General features: G+C 45.6%; 1 protein-coding gene across 3 annotated transcripts in view; it reads right to left on the bottom strand.

Annotated features, from left to right (window-relative positions):
• SHANK3 (SH3 and multiple ankyrin repeat domains 3) overlaps positions 1-15439 on the bottom strand; it is a 363910-nt gene that overhangs the window by 297266 nt on the left and 51205 nt on the right. For all 3 annotated transcript variants that reach the window (XM_038180780.2, XM_038180783.2, XM_072035934.1), the window contains 2 exons: positions 8691-8894; positions 4850-4921 (listed from right to left, as the gene is read on the bottom strand). In XM_038180780.2, coding sequence (XP_038036708.2) covers positions 4850-4921; positions 8691-8894 — 276 coding nt within the window. The remainder of the gene's footprint in view (positions 1-4849; positions 4922-8690; positions 8895-15439) is intronic.

Below are 15439 nucleotides of genomic sequence, written 5' to 3'. Positions count from 1 at the left end.
TAAATGAGATATTCTTCTTGCAGAGAAATTATTCTAACTGTCGCTCACTATTCAGCCCAGGCTGGGCGCACAGGAAGCCAAGTGCTCAGCCGCACCGCAAGAGTGGAGAGACAAAACATCCCCTTAACGCCAAGTGCATGCTGATGTTTCCAGCAATTTTAGTATCAAAAAAAAGCCTAATCTTTCCTTAGGGCCTGGTTTGCTCCAAACAGCAGATAAAATTAAGACAAACCATCCACAAATCAGAGTGTGGCAGATGACATGGGGTCACGGGCACCAGCAGAAGCTGGTCCTCCCTTGCACCAGCCATTTTACAAGTTCTCACTGAGGCAATCAGACAGCAGCAAGTAGACATCATCGATTCCCTCAGAAACATCAGATAATCAATTTCACTGCACACAACAAGAATCTTTAAACATCATCTCCGAGGTTGGCTCAGTGCTTCTCCAAACCCTTTTGAAGCACTCCCAGCATGATTGGGACCAACAGCCTGCAGAGGGATGCTCTGGCCCAAGGTCCAAGCTGTGGCAGGGGCAAGCACTCAGCAGAGGACTGAGGGCAGCACCTGCTGTCCCACAGGACACACACCTCCACGAGGGATGCTGCAGGTGTGCTGCTCCGAGTGCTGCTGAGGCAGCATGGGCTCCAGCCTGCACCGGGCGATACTCAGCTAATGCAACCAGACAGGCAGAAGGCACAGTGCACATGGTACCCGAGTAGTTGGTGCTGTTTTACAGTACCTGCACAGATGCTTGTCTATTCATGGCAAGTCCTTTCACTGTCCAGCATTTACTGCTGACATTAACGAGTTCCTTTGGCTCTCTAATTGGATTTTCAGGGGTATGACAACATTTTAAATAGGAGCACAAACTGGCCAGCACCGTGGTACCTCAATGGAAGCTCCCAGGCTAGTATGCACATGGCTGCTCTGCCACCAGCAACCAAAATGGCAGCCCACCTTCTCCTGGAGAATACCACACAGGACAATACACTGATACTCCCTAAAAAGGGCTTAAAGAAGGCAGCTGTGCATGCCATACCAGCAAACTTGGTCACTCCTATACCAAACGCCAGCGGCGCAGCTCTGCCTGAAGTCCTTCACAGCCTGCCCTGGCTGCCTGCCCCCGTGCCTCCTCCCAGCATCACCACGGCCATGGTGGTTGCTCCAATCTCCCAGGTTCATGTAGGGCTAAGACATCTCCCACATCCCACTGCTCCCTGGAGCTGTGCCACCATCCCCTCCACATCACTACAGCCCTGCTTATGCACCAGAACCTAGAGAAAAGCTGGTGGCAGTCACCTGTGGCTGCTGCAGGTGTTGGCTGCCAAGCTGATGCTCTCTCACTGCTCCTTCATCCAGCTGCCTGCACAGACCCGGTCCCATCCCCATGCCTGGGCTGGCTGTCTTCTCTAATTGTCCAATTTGCAGCACATGAAGATCACTGCCTACAGCTAATGCTTCCTATCTACACTGATGTCAGTCATCTACAACAGTAATGGCGGACACACTGCTAATAATTGGTTTAAATGTGTCGCTTCTTTCCCATTCAAGGTGGTAATACCCCATGTCTTTTGGTAACACAATGTCCTTTGTGGACATTTTGGTAAATGCCAAGATTTTTCTGCACAGATTTTTAATTTGTAAACATGTTGGGATTGCCCTTATATCACACGCATTTTTTTGCCCTCCCATTCCAAATTGTCTACTGCAATTCAGTGAAGAAAAAAAAATCTATTAGAAGTGTCACTGCCTTCAGATCCCAAAAGGTATAAGAGATTGAATGAAGCTGACTGACCGATTTTACCAAGTCACCTTGTTATTGCTGCCAATCCAAGAAATCAGCTTCCCCACTTCCTACACTTCCTAGAATAAGTTGCCTGGCATGCAAAAGGAGTTTTTTTGTTTTGCTTTGTTTTGTTTTGTTTTTTAAGTGGCAGTTAAGATTCATACATCAAGAGCATTTAAAGTTTCAAGTAGGATACCCTGCTACCTACATGTACAATGAGACTCTAAACTCTGAATGTCTTGGTACTTTACTCTCATTTGGATGAGCCTGTTAGCCACAGGTCTCAAGATTTCACATATACCGCAGCTTGAGGCACAGTCCTACCATCCCATTAGACCTAAAGCTAATTCTTCACAGCACTTTAAATTACTGCATTTCAGAGAAAACAAAACAAAACAAACAAACAAACAAACAAACAAATCCCACCAGTAATTCACTACCCAAAAGATTAGGCGTCATTACAAATAATATGGAAACAATTCCATCCTCATGCCTCAAGACACATGCATGGTCTGCACCATTCCACAAAGGGATTGGCACTATGCATCTCTCTCGCCCTCTCCCAGCAATCAGTGCCAAGCTGTGCCATGCAGTTAGTCACACTGCTGCCGTTGGCTGTCAGCACCGTCATTGCCCCTTTGAGCAGCTGGCACAAGCATGTCTCCTGCTCACCCACCGCCTGCACCGAAGCCCTACAGGAGCAGCCCCAGGGCAGTACCAGGGCTCTGCTGCCATCCCCATGAGCGTCACGGCCCACGGTGCCCGTGGGCTCCTGGAAAATGCCAGCCAAGGGAAATATGCATCAGCATCCTCTTGATGGAGATAAAAGGGGAGCACAGATGCAAGATTTCATTTGGATGCCGTATTTTAGTGGCAAAGAACAGCTTAAAAAACATAGAAACAACATGAAGGAGTTTTGTTATTTTAAGCAGACCTTAAAGCAGAGAGATGACGTGAATATTTAATAAAGCTTATTTATGGCTACTATACAGTCTTAGGGGATGTCCTCAGATGCTGCCGTTTGGGTCTCCCTGTCACAGGCATCTGCAGCCCTCCCTCTAGGAAACGCAGTCTCCCACTGGCAAAGCTCAGAAGTGATTCATGTTTCCTGGCGCCAGGGAGATGCTGAGAGCTTTCCAGATTTGCTGCCTGGATATTCTTATGCCACTAGACAGAAACCTCATGACTTTAATCTTTGTGAGTCAAATTCAAACTCTAGTAGCATTTTGTTTCTCATTTCTGCAGCTCTGCTAAAGGAAGACAGAGGACCTGTTTCTTCCCATGAGGAAGATTTTAACCTTTACAGTAGGTCAAGTCCTTTGGGAGAAAGTTTTGTTCCCTCTGTGTTAAGCCTGTAGCTCCACCCCACCCAGCTCTTGCTGCTGTACATGTTAACTGAAAACTTACAACCCTCTTGCAGAACACGTGTGAGCAGGAGCAAGGCACCAGCCTGCAGACCTGCAGCAGGAGCAGCGCACAGCAGCCCTACGCAAAGGGGCTGAGCAGGCTGCTGGGAAGGCTGAGGAGGAAGCAGAGAGCTCGGGCACGCAGCCAGCATTGCTGAGACCTGGTCACCTCCTCTGTGTTTCCTGGAACAGCTGGCTTTCAAATAAAGCAGCTAAACACCACAGCTGACAGTCTGGCAACCGTGCACATCAAGTCAGAGGGCAAAACAAAAATAGCCAGGAAGCCAGCCATACCGCACCGTGGAGCTGTAGCTCTGTACAGCCACAAGGGACCCAGCAGGGAGCCCTGGGGATCTCACCCTGTCCTACATCCTCCTTAAACAAGAACTCTAAAGCCTCCTCGCACTTTCCTTCATGCACAGGCCACACCCAGGATCTCCTCTGTGGCATCGCTCCCTGCCCTGAGCCCCACTTCTCCCTGAACTCTCCAGAAAACAGGCCAAGTTTGAGGGTCACTGAGGGTATCCCCACACCACACAACTGTGCAAATGCTGCCAAGCACATTAGAGCCACGGGGCTGCCTCAGGGCCAGCTGTGCTGCTGGAGCCCACCTCGCTCCTCCTGCCTGTGGTTTCCTGGCCTCCAGGGAAACAACACAGTCCCCACAGGCCACGGACAGTCTCAAGGTACAATTATTAATGGCAACAGAAATCGTTTGATTGTCCCAGACCTCTCCACAGTTACTGTTTTAGCTTCTTAGACAAGAAATGTCATCATGGAACCACTGCAGCTTTCTGGTAAAGTGCAATGCAACAGAACATCCAGCTGCCGTGTGCTCAGGGCCCAGTGACCATCAGCATCCCTGACTCTGCAGCACCCACAGGTGGTACTGGGTTGGGTGTCTCTGTCCACAGAGCCTGGAGGGCTGAGGGGGTTGGGGGGCACCTTCCCTCCCAAAAAACACCTATGTGTGCAAAAAGCACCATCCTTACTGCACTCACTATCCTTCAAACATCTGGAAGACCAAATCAATTCCTGCACTGCTAATTTTTACACATTCCTTGATCACTGTCCACAACCCCTGGACACGGTAGACCAAGAACGCTCTCCACACAAGGACTGAACCACGCATGGGTTAAAGCCAAGGACAAGGCAATGGCCTGCATGCAATGCGAAGGCGTGCAGCAGCCTCTGGCAGGGGGAGGGAAAGGCGTACTCCTCAATGAACACAATTGTGCTCTCCAGGCATTTAGTCACTTACCCAGGCCAGCAAACAAAGTTTCTCTTGAACTGGCCCATTGTGTGTACCTCTGCCTTACCACCCTGTGGAAAGCTGGCCGCAAGATCTCCAGCAGAGACGAGTCCAACTAGATACCCGTCCACAAGCACACGTACACAGTGCATGGACCTCCCTATGCAGGCACCCCGCCACGGTTTAGTGGAGTCCTTCAGCTTGCACCCCCATCTAAATCACCCCAGGCTTTGGCAAGCAGCAGTATGCTTACACAAGTGACTTGTGTTCTGGCAAGCAAGGAAGGCTGAAACATCTCAAGACCTGGTACTCTCTCTGTAACAGACCACAGCTCATTGGGACAGACCATTGGTGCTGAACATGCTACCAGGGCTTTGAGCTCACAGGCGAGACTCCAGCCTTACCTTTGTATGGAGTTTGGCAAACTGCTTGTCATCCAGCAAAGTCTGGGTGTACACACGCCTTTTGTACCGGAACTGCAAGAGGGGAGAACGTCAGATATGAAATGAACAAAACACACTCAGCATCAAATTGCTATTGAGAAGCTCCAGTAAAGTCTTGCATATAAGACATTGTCTAAATTTGAAAATAACAGATACAGAATCCACTGTTCTCCTCCACATTTTTTTCTAATAGTTGATTGCTTTTCTCAGTAAAGAGATTCTGACCAGTTCTTCATATGAATCTGTCTGGCTTCAGCTTCCAAAAGTATGGGCTTTGTTCTGTTTCTTCCCAATTAATTCAGGATCTAAGAACAGAGAGGTTTTTCCCAAGAAAGTTCTTACACAAGTAATCTATAGCCAATTTTCCTTTAAGCAGGTTGAGCTCTAAATCTCTCACTGAAGGATCTCCTCTTCTGTTCTCAGATCATTTCTGCTGATGTCCTTTCAAGAACAGTGCCTACGACCCCCACGCTGCTCTAATATCACTCTCTTGAACCCAGCCACTCTTGATACCAACTCACTGTTTGTCAGGGTTCACGACAAAAATTTACAGGATCACTTTTTTTGCCATGGCATCACACTAGGAATTAATGTTAGCTTTATTGAACACAAGACTCAACATTTTATTCAGAAACTTTGTTTTCTGAAATTAGAGTCCCTCATCTGCAAGCAAGCTTTGTCCCTTTATGTTTTTCACTTGGCTGACTTAGCAGTATACTTTGATATGTCCTACTTACCAGATGACCTAGAGTGCCATCCACACTCTTATATTCTCTGCTAGACTTGGTGTAGCCAGACAATCAGTAGTGATTTCTCATTCATAGAATCATAGCTTATCCCACATTGGAAGGGATGCACAGGAATCATCATGTCCAACTCATACACACACTCAGATACCTGGGGTAACCATATCAAGCTTGATGTTGGTCCTTAAGAAACCTCACTAGAAATATATCTATGCAGTGATGATTTCAGTGACAACCACTTTTTAACCATCGATTAGTTAGCCAGTAGCATTTGTTCTACTGATGTTTAATAGTGCTAATTGGGAATTTGAATACCATGTAGAACAAAACCAGATATTCCCAAGTGGCTGTTACCTTTGTACAGTTATCTTTATCAAGCAAACTTATAGTTTCCTTAAAGAGTAAAATTGGCTTTGACTAGATCTTTCTTCAATGCATGAATTGTATTTTGAGTTTTTGAATTGCTATGAACTTAATCTGTCACCAACGTTTCATTATTTCAGCTGGAACTGACATCAAATTATCTTTGGACTGAAGTTACTTATTTTTCAATGCTGGCAATATATCAGCACATTTTCAATCTTCTGTAGTTGCCCTTGTATTCCAAAATTTATCACAAACTTGTACTACTGGGCAGATGTTTCTTCACACAGCTTTTTTTAAATTCTGTGAAAAACTCTCACCCACTGATACACAGATGTTGGTCACTTGAAGATGTTGCCAGTGTTGGGGCTCCTTTGCACATCTCAACACTGTCATGCAAGCACCCTTTGGTGGCTCCTCTTCACCCCTGGCATCACATCCCAGGGTCTGCAAATGAGCTCTGCTCCCAGCTGCCAGCTCTGCATCCTGGGCAGCACACTGGCCTGATCCGGGCAGCTTTAGGCTTCTTGCCCACCGCTGCTGTCCTAGCCTTCAACCCTGGGGAAGCTCCTGAGCACACCTCGTCCCAGCTGCTGTGCACTACAGGGTAGGGCAACAGCAAGGCAGGTCTGAGAGAGGGAAGGCAGGCTGTGTTGGCTTTGATGTCATGACAGCACACAACTGCCACCCTGGGGCAAAGCAAGAACTTCAACTGAGAAGAGTTAAGTTGTGCAACCCATCGTCAGCCACTCAAAACTACATGGCAGAAGTGGACAGCTAACCCTAAGCTACTTGCACCCCAACAGTTCTGCTCTGATAGCTCATCCGTGGACTGGACTTGTGCAAGGAGGACATGCAGACACATAAATTTCAAAATCTCTTTCAAAGCTACAAGGTGCATGAACTGATTGTGATGGCTAATAATGGCTGAAACACAACAGTGTGGTTTGGCATACAAATGAAATAGCTACCTCGTTATGAATGACATAGTAAGCATCTGACATTAGATGACAACCAGTAGGACAATATGGGATATGGTCAATACTATCAAACACACGAGGGTAACTGGATCTCAGCAGATGGGCAGGCAGAAACCTGCCCGCTGCTTGAGCACCAACATGCTGTGTTGCAGCTCCTGTTTTATCCCAATAAAGGAATCTGGAGTACCAACAGCTCTCCATGGCAGAGGACTGAGCCAGCATCCCACCTCTCCAGGGAAATACTGCAGGTACCTGCTTTTTAACTCTGTAATTCTTCTGTTGCTGTGTACAAACCCTCATTTATCTGATTACATTCATATGCAGCCTTGAGGGCTAATTTATCTTTTGGGCTCAAGAAACCTCATTGGTATCAACATAGGATTTATTTCTTGTGAGTGGATTCAGGATTTTTGGTTTTCCAGCAAGTATTCTTAAGTGCTCGGCTACCATTCTTATCAAGTTATGAAGAATTGAAATGACACATAACAAATATCCATGTCAAGTCTGCATTTAGATGTGTGCACTAAGACATTAAGTATGGACATTATGCTAAATTACACAGAAACGAAGCATTAAAGACTATGTAAAGAACATTAAGGAATTTACTACCTCATAGGTTTATTTGCAAGCATTCTTAATGTTGTTCCAAATGTTTTTGTCTATATTAAACGTTAGTTGACTAAGAAATTGTGCAGTACTTTCTTTCCAAATTAGTCAGGATTAGTTATAATAACAGCATTCACGCTTGCATTTATAAGAGTTCATGCAGCTTAAGTGTGTAATGCTTTCTAAGTAGATTCTGTGGGTAAAATATAGCACAAGATCCCTAAAACTAGAGGACCACATGCAGGTAACCAAAGTCCCATTACAGTCAGCGGGGAGCCAATGGAGCCTAAGAAATGCTCCAGGTCACCCTTAGAACAAATACCTTCATGTGTTCACCTGAATCCCAGCCAAGGGCAAAATCTATACTAAATGTCAGTACAGAGTAATTCAGTTAATTTCTGTTCCACTTAATTTTCTGGAACAGAAAATAGTATAGCATGAAACTTAGCATTTATCCTCCATGCTTATCACGTAGATGAGGTCCACATAGGAACTGTCATTTACTGTCAAAGCACATAGTTGCCCTCCAGCCTCTAGGTCAACTGTAAATTAAATTAAATTAAATTAATAAATAAATATTAAAATAAAGTAAAAAATGTCAAACAGCTTCTTCAGCCTCACATTCAAAGACCTCCCTATGCTTTTCCTTCTGTACCAATAGTTTTCCTTCTGTAATTTCAATCTTCCATGACAGTTAGGTGCCAGTGGAAAAAAAAGAAATTTTGATCAACAGGGTCAATAAACAGGGAAGCCGTTTCACAGGACTGTGGCAGATGTTATGGAGCTCTCTACCAGACAGAGTCATGAGCAACTAAAACTAAAACTCAGAGGCGTTTGCCTCAGCTTTCCCTCAATGAATTCTCTGTGAGTAAACATACACCCACAGAAATTTCTGTGCTTTCACTCCTGATGGCAAATGGGGAAAAAAAGGGGAGGGGGGGCTTAATTTTTGTGGTGCCTCTGGGGAGACTAGAGTGGAAGGGATCATAGGGATCATATGAGTCCTATATACTTATGCATATATATATGTGTGTGCATATATATCTATATCTGTATATAGATACACACATATATATTTGGGGAAAAAAAAAAAAAAAGGACAGCTACCTCCAGGTAGGGGACAGGAGTGTCTGGATTCAGGGGGTACTCCCGCAGTAGACGCTCCTCATCCAGGAACTTCCCAGCCCTGCCGTTGAAGGCTGGCTGGAAGAGCCCATAGTTGAGAACATCCTTCAGGCTGTGGTTGAGAGTGCACAGAATGCGCTGCTTGGAGACCCACACAGGAACATCTGGATTCAACCGCAGACACTTCTGTGGAGAGACAGAGGGCAATTAGAGCTGAGCATCCCTAAGGTTCTGTAGTCCACCACCACACCCAGGAACAGTCACACTAAGAGTGAGGAGAAGGATGAGATTGGAAAGACACAATCTTTTCCAGTTGGTTGGAGGAGGGGAGGAAAGGGGGGGAAAAAAAGTTGAAAATTAGAGAAGAATGAGATTTAGCAGATCCTCCCCCAACCTATTTTGTGTGGTTCAGGGCAGACTGGTATTTTACAAAGTCCTATAAAATGAGATGTGCCAAAGAGTATTTTATGGCCTAACAACAGTATAATAGCAATATTTTAATTAAATATCCCTCCGACAGTGTGTAAGGAGTCTACTGAATTCTCCACCAGGAATTTCGCACATGTGCAAAAAAAGGAGCAGTGCATGCCAGCACTGCAACCCCTTCCAGGAAGGCAAGGCATCCAGTGAAGTCTTCTGTCAACTCTGTCTTCATGCATTCGAAGTCCTATTTTTCCTTTCCACCCTCTAACATGCAGTGAATTTCCCTGGTCCTGTAAGCAGCTTCCCCTGCTCGGGACCTGAGAAATCAAGTGTTCGCAGTCCATCACCTTCAAGCTACGTCTTCTGCAGCTGTCGTGCACCCTGGCTGTCTTGGCTGCAGAACCACAGCCCTTCACACTGTCTGCTCTCACAGCCAGGAGCAGGAAGGAAGGAAGATGCTGCACTGGCAGCACCAGAGGTCAGGCTTACAACAGCCAGTCCCCATCAGTGGTCTCAGCTTCCCCTCCCAGGTCACAGTTTTTGCTTTTTGGCCCTTGATGTCTCCTCATTCCGGTTACTTTGGTTTTCCTCCTTCTTTGCTCTTCCACCCCATCCACACTTTCTGGGCAAGGAGAAGAAAGTCTCTGGTCTTGTTTCAGTGTGTTGTTTCAAAACCACTGCCTGTCAGTTCCATGTAGAGCTCCTGATTTCTGTGCTGGAAGGCAAAGTGAGCAACTGCTTTGAAAAATTAAACAGCTTTGCCTAGAGAAAAGCAAATGGTCCTGCTGAGGCACAGGGCGGTAGGCAGCAGAGCACCAGTGCTGCACTGCACAGTGCCAGGCCTGATCACCACCCAGAAGTCACCAAGCAACACGGCAACTGAGCTGATGTTACGGTTCATTTTTCTCAGGCAAGGATAACTTGCACTTGGCAGCATGCCATGTACTGCAAACAGAGGTCAGAGTTATCTGTTTCATTGCTGACCACAGTAGCAAGTGAGCATACTTATCAACACGTGCTTGTCCTAAAGCAGGCACTGAGGAGAGGCAGACACTTGGTGGTCTGAGACATCAAGAGTTCAAAACCTGTGACATGTCAGCTCTGTTGTGCTGCAGCAGAACATGTATCATTCTTTCAGGGACCCCTAAATAGAAAATCACCATCTACATGTATACCTTCCGACATGCTTACTTAGTCTCTAGGATTTTTCCTCATTGTCAAATTATGCTTTTTGGTACAAAAATATGTGGCTAATGGGAAAAAACTATTGACAGATATGCACATATGTACAAGCACAAGTGCTGGTTGAAGGCACATCCCTATACAAAAATCAGTGAATCTTATATCAAACTTTACACTGCAAAAACATACTCTGGAGAGTATTGTTTCCTGTTTAGGAGAGAAAACAGCTTCCATTCTGCAGTGTGCTTCATTAACCAGTGTCAGAAATTGGAAAGAAAAAAATACGTACTTCCACTGTTAGGTCAAAATGCTTCATTGCCGTTTGTGGCAATTACACTACTTAAAGTGTAATGTCTCAGTTTTTCCAAATACCATCAAATGTATTAATAACTTTCTCATATCAGAGTTCCTGAAACTAAACATGCTTATTCCACAACATGATGCAGCACAGACGCTCCAGGAGCAATATCCCACCAACCCCTGCCAAATGGTTGCAAAGGATCTCTCTGTACAGCCTTAACTCTGAAGTCTGCATGGATCCACAGCAGAAAGCCGCTCCGTGTTCAGTTTGCTCAGGCAGACACTGCAGCAAGGACTCCTCCAACTCCTCTTTCACTGGGAACGCATCCATCTCCACCAGCACAGCCAGGACAGCCATGGCTGCTCCCAAATCAGTACCTGGCTGATCCCAGACAGAGCAGGAAATGTTCATCTGCTTGAGCCACAAGCACCATACCAAGCACCGATCCCCACCTCCATCAGGAAAGAGGTGCTGAGTTCAAACAGCACAGGGCCCTGTCGCAGCAGGCACAGGGACATCCAGCCCTGAGACAGCACTTACACAGGCAGGAATAACTTCCAGCCCTAAGGGCTGGGACACTCAAGCCAACAAGAATGTTATAAGGAATCAGGAAAACAGTTGTCTCGTGCAGTCCCAGGCTTGTAGGCCAAGGGCAGGTCTGTACCCCCTTGCTCCTCAGGCTCTCCTGACAGGATGCTGAGCACTGCTCTTGCACCAGTCCCCATGAGGAACTCGAAGCACACAGAGGCACTGCAGAGCAGACCCTGCACCAGGTTGGATGGGGACAGGCTGGAGGAAGCTTTCAGAATAAGCTGCTCGGTTTGGTTCACTGTCACTAGCAATAATTTTTGTCATACAACAATCAAAGCCTTAGAAACAACTCCTGAAAGAAAACGATGCAGCTTTGCAAGTTAGACAGCATGGATGACTCCTTCCTGAAGGAAGAAAGAGCTCACAGCTTCAGATTCAATCCTCAGCACCACAGAGGATGACAGACAAGATCTATTCAGGAACCACCCTGCAATAATGACAATAAAGAACTTATATTTGACAATCCTTTAACAGCAAAAAAGACTAAAATTTTTCATCGAAATGCACAAAAATGAGAAAGAGTTGAAAGGAAATTAAAAGAAGCAGCTGTAAAGGTAACGTGCTTGCAGGCAGCAGGGAATATATTTCATAATATCACATTAGAAGCTCTGAACGAATGTATGGCAAAAATAGAGAAATGGTCTCTAAGAGGTCCCAGAGAAAGACGGAGTAGCCAAAACCACAGAGCAGGGAAAGCTATAGAAAGTAAAAGACTTCCTTTAGAAAATGGAGTCACCTCTGAATGAGAGCAGAACAAACCACATACAAAAAGACAATGGTAACAAAGGCATTAAAAACTAGCAAATGCAAAGGAAGTGGGGAGTCTGATGGACAGTGGATGAGGCTGGCAAGTGACGGAGGTGTGAAGTCATCCCAGGAAGAGTCCCTGGGCTCCTCCGGTGAGGATGGGCAACAGGACGGGCTCCTTGCTGCCACTACAGCTGCCAACACGCAGAGACTCATAGGTAGGTGACAAAAACTCCACAGCAGGCACAGGAGCATGACAAGTTCAAGAGCAGGCTGATGAAACAGTGTTGACCATGGTGGTGCAAACTGTCTTTGGAGTGGGAGCAGAGCTGAGGCAGGAAGCACTGAGATCCCACAGGACTGACCTCTCTGACAGGGAAACGGACAGGACTTGGACAAGCATCCACACTGCTGAGAGAACAGCTTACTTTCTGTAGAGACATGCCTCCCACCTACGAGGAGAGCTTGGAGAGAACCCACGCTGCCAGAGCAAGGCTGGCCTGCTTACCCAATACACACTCGTACTTCCAAAGCGTTTTCAACAATGTCCCTTGCTGCTATAAACAAGACTGCCAAAAGCAAGGAAGTATTCTTTTGGAATAACCAACAAGGAAGATGGTAAACAAAGGGTAAGGTTAACCAGGCGGGTTTCCTGACACGGAGGTGTTCATTAGCAGAGTCATGTGCACATGCCGGGATGTGAGCTGAAGTGATGTAGGCTGAAGGCTGTTACAACACTTAAATTGGCAGCACATCCAGATCTTCTACATCACGTGTGGGTCTGATCGCTCTGTCTTTTCAGGAAAAAACAGAAACAGGAAAGGTAAAGATGACAAAGGTGACTGGAGGCATGGAGTGGTCTGCAGGGGACAAGTGCACTGGACGTGAGCCCAGACCCAGAAGTGAAACATCCCAAAGGAGCAGACAGCACCCCACTGCAACAGCCAGGGTTTGCACCCAGTGGGCAGTGGCTCCATCTGATGCAGGGACTGGGACCAAGTCACAGGAACAGAAAACAGGTACAAAACAAACAAGCCCAGGTATCTTTATGACCTTTATTTAAAAGACTATACCTGGTTTTCCCAATTATAAGTAAATTTTTCCCTCTGATTTATTAAAAGCCTATCCATTTAAGCAGCAGTTTCAGCAGTGAATTCTTCCTGTGATGTGGGGCAGAGATTATTAATCCCCTGCCTCCTCTTGCTCCCCTGCAGGATCCTACTGGCCTTGCTCACAGGAGATGGATCAGAGCCACTGGGGCACTGCCACCAGTGGCAGCCTCAGCTTGCCACCAGCCAGGGAGCCAGCAGCAGCCCCCACTCACAGATGGGCAGAGGTTGAGACAGTCCCTGGCCAGGAAACTGCGGGACGGGATGGACATCACCATTGCAGCTTTTCTGCTTCAGCAACACAGGCCAAGGAAGAAGCTGGGTTCTGCAGGGACTGGGCAGAGCAACAACCACCCTGCATTTTAGTGGAGAAGAAGAGAAGCCAGCACAAGTTTCCTGTGCGCTGGATGGTGGTGGTGAACAGACTGGGACCAGCTTACAGAGCAATGTGTATGCTGGCAAAACAACAGGAATTTGGGGGCTTAGATCACCTCCTGAGGAAAGCTCTGGCCCTGCCATCTGATGTGCTGGAACACCATGCTAGGAGAAGCTGCCTCCACCAAGAGGAAACAAGATAAAGAGTAGGAGGAAGGTTCTCAGCTCCCAGCAGGAAGGTGGCTGGTGCATGAGCCCTTCTTGCAGAGTTCCATGCTGTAGATAAAGTATTTTGGCTCACTTAGTTTTCCAGCAAAATGGTTGCTGCTTATGAGCCAGTCTGGAAGGATGTTGTTGACTGTTGTATCATCCTCTGGTATCCTTTGTGGGTAGGAAGCTATCCACAGTTACTTCTTTTTAAAAAAAATAAAGTCCAAGAGACCTCATATTACAACCTCTCTGCTGTGCTGACAGTGACAACCATCTCCATCCTATAGTCCCTCCATCATTGCTTTCAGAGAAGCAGCTGCCTCTGATACAAACACAGCTTGAAATGAATGTTTAAAGAGATCCAGCACCTGATTAACTCTAAGTGAGTGGTTTAGGCAAAAGCTCCCTCTTACTCAAAGCTACAACAGCTTTATTATTAACCACCTGCAAGGAAAGGGCTGCTGAAGAGCAAAATCACCAGCCCATTTCATCCAACTGCTGAACTCTTCATACAGAAAAGACAGTGCAAAGGAAATGCAAAAAAAGTTTGGGATCAGCGTGACTTATAGGTCCGACCAAAGAGCCCAAAATAGGTTAAAGAGGTGAGTATTTTCTTCAGAGACCTGGAACTTTTTCCTGATTGGCTCACTGCACCATCACAACCACAATCACAACCACAACCACACACAGAAAAACAAAACAAAACAAACAAAACAAACATAACAAACAAAAAACACCACAAACTACTGTCTAACTTGTGAGCAGTTGGAAAATGAAGATCTGAGAAGCTTTAGCTCTGTTTAGTGCAGACAAAAGCCACATACAGTAAAGCTTCTTCTACAGAAGGGTGAATAAGATCTTCTGTTCATCCAGCATCAATATAGAGAAACAGTACCCAAATAGAAAGGTCCTAATAAACACATGCAGAACTGGTAAATAAATTCTCAGTATAAAGAGTAAACAAAATCAAATTTGACTAGGGAATGGATGAAACCAGTGAAAATAGCATATGGTAGTTGCCTTTGCAGCACACATTCAACATGCCTTCTGATTCAGCAAATGTAAAGCCAAGAAAGCCTGTTAAATCATTTATTCTGAGCAATATACCAGTACCCTGCAATTTTCAACCATTAACTACAACGATCATCTGAATTACTTCAATTTGGCTATGTTTCCTGAAAAGAATCCCTTAAAAATAAATTAAAAAAAAAAAAAGATAGAAAAGGCACTCCTTCCTTGGATAAATTAATGTCAAATACTCATCCTCAATGATAAAAGGTAGTCTTCATTCTCATTTGATTTCCTTGGTTTTAACTTCCAATCATTATTTCTTGTTATATCTTGTGATATATCTTGTGATCTGTGATATTGAATAACTGTTTAGTACTGTGTCTTGCTGTACTGGCAACCCCTGTTTAACATAGTCACCTTTTAGTCTTGTTCAGGGTGAGCTGAAGAAACAAGTGTGTATAAATTATAATGCATTTTCTCCAGATCTCAAATCATTTTTGTTGCTCTTTTCAGCACTCTCTTTAATTTTAAATATACCTTTTAAATTGCAGAATGCAGAGCCAGAGGCAATATTCCAGCATCTGTCTCACAGCTGTCATATACAGCTAAAAAATACCGTCCTCGCTTCAACTCACTGTCCACTTGCTTCTAACTCCAGGCATCACATTAGCAGTTTTCAATAAAGCACGTGGCAGTTTGGGTTCAGTTTACTCTGACCACTCCACCCCTTTCAGGTAGTCAAACCCCACATTCTTTCCAATACATATCTCTTAGATTTATTG

The sequence above is a fragment of the Anas platyrhynchos genome, chromosome 1, assembly GCF_047663525.1.
Source record: "Anas platyrhynchos isolate ZD024472 breed Pekin duck chromosome 1, IASCAAS_PekinDuck_T2T, whole genome shotgun sequence".
Lineage (NCBI taxonomy): Eukaryota > Metazoa > Chordata > Aves > Anseriformes > Anatidae > Anas > Anas platyrhynchos.
This window is presented reverse-complemented; position numbering and strand designations above follow the sequence as displayed.